Raw genomic sequence first — 5,900 nt, forward strand, 5'->3', positions numbered from 1 at the left:
ACATATCCCAACAGACTAAAGGCTGTAATTAAAGCAAAAGGTGGTTCAACAAAATACTGACACAAGGGGGGTGATCCTTTTTCCTGATTCTGATTTTTTTCCCCCTCACATGTTGGTGTTATATCTTTCACTTGGATGTTATAAGTTGCACTGAGTAAATACAGCTGGATAAAACAACTGTGATAAAATAAACAGTGTCCATCTTCATTTCAGGCTGCAAAGCAATTTTTTTAAATTATTTTTAAGGGGGTGATTCTTTTCTATACCCACTGTAACTGTGATGTTCTACAAAACAACAAGCTTTAAAACACTTTTTTTTCTTACTGCTGAAAATTAGATCACTTACTGTGAAATCTGTTTTCTCTCAGGTACATCACCAGTGTAAGCTTCATGGTGAATACTTCTACATCACTCTTGTCAACGTAGTCTATAGTTACAACAAAAATTTATCTTGACTTTATCTAGTGGTTATTTTGGGAAAAACAGTAGGGGGGGCTTTTCCCCCACTCTACCCTACTGTTTTAAAAGCTATTCTTGAAAAAGTAAATGCATACTGATGAACAAGTACAACTTTGATATTGCCACACAGGTCTAAAAAGACAGTGCTACCTGAAGGGATACTCAAAATCCACATCTATTTTCAGGTCACTGTCTGATCTGTTTCTGCACTCCACGCTCATCCTGAAGGAGCCGGAGTAGCTCCCACAGGTGGAGAAAGCAAAGATGGCAAACACCTGGAAAAAAGGTTTATATTTATGCATTTGGCAGATGTTCAAAAGCATTCAAAGTACACATTTTATCAGTTCATGCATTCAGGAATCAAGCCCATGACCTTTCCCAGGTAGCCAGTGCAATCGGGCCAATTGCGGCTGAGTGTCGGCTCACTCGGCTGTGTTCTGGCAGCTCACCGAAAGTGAGTCAGCTCTGGCCCAGTAATGTTTGCCAGATTTGGCTAGGCTTTGGATGTGCAGACCTGGCCCGATTTGCACTGAGACACGGCACATTTAGCCACATTCGGCCCGATTACGGACCATAAGGGCTGGTCTAATTTTGGCTGAGATATGGGCATGCAGGCCTGGACCAGTTTAGGTTGAGTGCTGGGGGTAGGTCTCCATTTACAATGTGCTGAACAAATTCTTCCAAAGGTATGTTCCAAATGTTAATATTTACCAGAGTTACCATTCACGTTATCACTCTGAGATTGTCTGAATTACCATACGTGTCATTGTCTCTTCACCTTTTTGTCTCTCTTTCTGTCAATCTGTCCCTCTTTTAGGGTACGCTGCTGGACAGAAGCTCCTGGAGATTCTGAAACTGAGCTGACACCACCGGCATTGGGCCACTCGTCGGTGTGATTGTGGCCCAATACTGGTGGTGTTGGCCCAGTTTCAGTACCCAGACTCGGGCCAGTTCTGGCTAAGTGTTTCATTTCTCGTCGGTGTGATTGTGGCCCAATGCCGGTGTTGTTGTCTCAGTTTTAGTACCCAGACTCAGGCCAGTACCGGCTAAGTGTTTCAATTCTTGTCGGCGTGATTGTGGCCCAATGCCGGCAGTTTTGGCAGCCAGACTCGGGCCAGTGTATTTGGGCCGATTCTGGGGCGTCCTTCATCCCATATCCATGCCGAGTCTGGCAACCGTAGCTGGACCAAGTTATTTCTTCCGGCCTGCCGGATCTGGGCCATTATCGGGCCAAACCGTTTTGTGGCTAAGTGTTTCATTTCTCGTCGGTGTGATTGTGGCCCAATGCCGGTGTTGTTGTCTCAGTTTTAGTACCCAGACTCAGGCCAGTACCGGCTAAGTGTTTCAATTCTTGTCGGCGTGATTGTGGCCCAATGCCGGCAGTTTTGGCAGCCAGACTCGGGCCAGTGTATTTGGGCCGATTCTGGGGCGTCATTCATCCCATGTCCATGCCGAGTCTGGCAACCGCAGCCGGGCCGAGTTATTTCTTCCGGCCTGCCGGATCCGGGCCATTTTCGGGCCATTTTACTCGGTCTAACCATTTTAGCTACCTGGGTTCCATTGCTAGAACCATGCTCTTTTATTTGAGCTACAGGAAGGTTAACAAGTGTTTCACATATTTTAGTGACTGGAAAAAATACTGAAAAAATAGAATGCTTTCTATACATTTTCATCTGAACACTTACAATCACACATCAGACAGGGATGAAATTTGTGAAGACTGGTGCAAATGTGATAGTCATATTTTACATATTAAAATTATTTACTGTAGGAGATGTGTATGAATGCAATTAAAATACAGACTAAATAAACCAAATGAAATCATCTTACACCATGTGACACTAACATCCTGACATGGACAAAAGCACATTATTTTTCCTTTCAGGATTTAGAGTCATAGAGATTACTTATGGACTTATGGCTGGTGGAAGGACTGAATGGTGAATGAAGATATTAAATTTCACTGAGATACTCTGCCATCTGTCATATCGCTGAGCTGGGCTGTGTTATGAACCCAGGAAACATCACAGGAGACCAAAACAATAGACACACATCAAGCCACAGTAAACCATCATAAACATCAAACCAAACAAATCAAATGAGGCCAAGAGAACAAAAACATCTCAACAAAGACTGATAACCAACTGAGGAACCATAACAAGACATACTAATGCAGTTATTGTACAAACAAACAAAAAAGCCTAAACAAACTGTGTTAGAACAAACAAATCACATAGCCTAACCACCAGACCAGACAAGGTCCAAGCGAGACTATTAAACAGTTAGTCAGGCCACACAAGCTACAACAGACCAGGAAAAAAAACACACCACACAAGACAGACCAAACAAATAAAATCTGATAAAATCAAACAAAATCAGATCAGCTCACATTACCAAGCCCAGAAAAGACTGATCCCAGACAGAAACCGACCCAAATGAACTAAACTGAGTTTTGTGATTATTAAGTGAGCTTATTATACACAAAAAGCAATTTGGAGAATTATAAATGCCTTGTATGTATAATTAGAATGATGTAGACAGGATACAAATGTGCCTTTGTTCAGCATTTTACTACGTAGCCTGTTATTTGATGCCATTTTCCACTATGTACAAACTAGAAGCACTGTGTGACCAATAGAGGGCACTAATACTCTGCAATTGTGCGTGTTCTCCCGCGTGCATCTAGGTAACGGTGCGTTCACGGTGTGTATACGATGCGCTTACCCTGGCGCAGAGTGGGCGTTCTCAATTAATTCCTTCGGGAACAGAAAGCATTGAGAGCGTGAGAAATACTCAATTTTTTGCGAATGAAGAGCGGAAAACGTCAGGCGGGGGACATATGTGCTTAAACCTCTAGTTCCAGGTCTAAGTAAATTAATGGCTTAAAATCTTATATGGACTAAAACTAATGAACACACCATTTTATATATAGCGCGCGCACACACACACACACATATATACATATATATGAACCCATTCCAAGACTTACCCATTCTAAGACTTTGATGAAGCCCAATGGGACTTTCAGCACCCTGAAATGCCCACCGGCAACCAACTGTCAAAAGAACAAAATTTGAAAAACGTTAGACAGACAGACAGATAGATAGATAGATAGATAGATGTTGTGGATGATCTGTCTTCACCACGATGACTCCTAACACAAACAGGCCTCTTCGCTATTTATTTTGAAGTGATTGTGAAACATACGCATAGCATCTGCTGCTACTGTAAAGCATCGTCAAAAAAACAATACAAAAACCTGTATCAAAGCAGCAACAGGGTGAAAAAAAAACATTATTTCAAGTCATCAATTCATTATATCTCTGAAGCTCGAAGCAAAGGAAGGGAAGGTGAGTCGCGAGGACCTTGAACCTTGGCCAGATTGCCTGCGCGCGCGTCACCGCTATACTCGAGCCCAAGAGCCTCTGAACAGCAAGCGATAGAGATTTCTCAAACCATTTTCAACGCCAAAATCTAACAAAAAATGATGGCGCTCTTCTCTAGCAATCTGGAAAATTGCACGGCCCTTAATTAAGGGCAAACATATTAAATGTTGCGCTTAAATGTGACCGTTTTTTTTTCATGACGGCATTATTATGATATTGGGAAATGTTTGCTCATCAGACCTGAAGTATGTGATACCGATTTTATTCGGACATGAGTGACGTAGGAAGGTGCGGTTTCACACGACACCATTGTTTGCCCGTGAGGATGGTCCTCCTTTAAACACCATGCAAATAAATAAATCGATCAATACAACGATTTAGATCTCCTCTTTACGCAATTTAATAATTCATTGCAATATATAATATTGGCCTACACATGAATGCAGTTTGCATCACCTTGCAAAAATGTGTATCAGACGATGTTCTGTAAATGTAAGCATCAATAACCAATATATGATTGTGTGTCATATTCAGTAGACACAGATTTCTCGATCCCTGCCTATATAATATAAAAAAAACTAATGTAATAATAATAATAATAATACAGAAGGGCCTGGGCTCGGAGCTGAAAGTCACACAGTAACAGTGTTGGGATGGAAGTCAGCTGCCATTTTAAAAGCATATCTACGAGCGTATCTGCATGTGATAAAGGGCCTCGTGCATTCGCTTTGGGTTGATGTTACGCTTTAGCACTAAACAAAATGTAAAATTGCAAAATATAATTTGATATCATACAAATAAATGTGCATTTAGTAAATGTATAATTGCATGTATCACAACCCTCTACAAATACGTCTATACGTCTAACAAATCTAGCCCATCATCAGATCTGTTTTAAATACTATACCATACTATAAAAACGAAAATATAGGAAGTCACGAAAGAAAGCCCCTTGAAATACTGTATCAGTGAACAGACGGACAGCATCAGCAGGGCACCTCTCTATATAAGAATTTTCCACCACCATTTTTAAGCGCATCTTTATCGTATACTACGAATGCCTGACTGAAAGACAAACGAAAAACATGTACATTATTAAACACGGCAAAAATATACTAAAATCATTTTGAACCCAAAATACCCTACCTGATTTGCAATATCCATGTTAGTCGCCTGCTCGTAGATAGGAGAAACAGCTATAACTTGGGGGGGGGAGGCGAGTGATGGAAGCGGAACAGCCCACGGAGGGGGAGGGAAAATAGACAGAACAGCTTCAGTTGCGTCACGCGCTTCGAGAAGGCGTTATTTTGTTGCGCCAGGAGCGGATGAATCGATCGACGCTGATCGCAATAGAGCAATGAGATCATTAACCTGTCATAATTTACGTGCTTCTTCTAGCTCTATCTTCAGTGATGCTCTCAAATATGATATTTCCCCTTCTAATTGTGAGTTGTTGTTTCGATGGCAGGCTGCTCGCGCTGCAGAGGCCCTAAATTATGAATGTGATTGATCACTCAACACCAAATCCACTAACGTTAAGTGCTGAGATTGAATTAGATCGTTTCATTTTGCAGTGGTTCGGAGGAACGCTAAGATGCCATTTGGGAAATAATAATTCATGAGAGTCTTAAACAACAAAAACATCACAGTTATGAATAACTCGGTCTAATGTTACATGAGATGATGTAGGACTGTTTCTGGAGCGACAGTTGTTAACTCAGGATTTCACTGGGCTAAAGAAGATGGCAAGCTGTACGCCTATATAGAACTTATATCTTCTTTAACCATATCTTGTTAAAATTTCATAATGAACCCATACTATATACCGTATAATAAGATCTTTCACAGACTAAGGAAGGTGTGAATAGAATGTTCTCCTTGTGGGAAGTAACCATACAGAGTTGGACTGACAAAGATTACTCATACACTATTTTTAGAGATGGAAAAAAATAAACACTCCTGTTTAATAAAGAAATGCTAATACATGAAAATATTTCTGACATCTCAGCTAAAAAGTATTGAAATGGTTGATCCTCAAGAGCATGTATACTATGG

At 40.9% G+C, this 5,900-nt stretch overlaps 1 protein-coding gene across 1 annotated transcript in view; it reads right to left on the reverse strand.

Annotated features, from left to right (window-relative positions):
• LOC107745764 (synaptophysin-like) overlaps nucleotides 1-5,083 on the reverse strand; it is a 12,140-nt gene extending 7,057 nt beyond the window's left edge. Inside the window, exons 1-3 of the mRNA XM_016559736.1 lie at nucleotides 4,992-5,083; nucleotides 3,449-3,514; nucleotides 610-734 (exon numbers count right to left, since the gene is read on the reverse strand). Of these exons, the coding sequence (XP_016415222.1) occupies nucleotides 610-734; nucleotides 3,449-3,514; nucleotides 4,992-5,009 (209 nt within the window). The 5' untranslated portion in view covers nucleotides 5,010-5,083. The remainder of the gene's footprint in view (nucleotides 1-609; nucleotides 735-3,448; nucleotides 3,515-4,991) is intronic.
• Nucleotides 5,084-5,900: the final 817 nt, after the last annotated feature.

The sequence above is a fragment of the Sinocyclocheilus rhinocerous genome, unplaced genomic scaffold, assembly GCF_001515625.1.
Source record: "Sinocyclocheilus rhinocerous isolate Xijiao unplaced genomic scaffold, SAMN03320098_v1.1 scaffold558, whole genome shotgun sequence".
Classification (NCBI taxonomy): Eukaryota; Metazoa; Chordata; class Actinopteri; order Cypriniformes; family Cyprinidae; genus Sinocyclocheilus; species Sinocyclocheilus rhinocerous.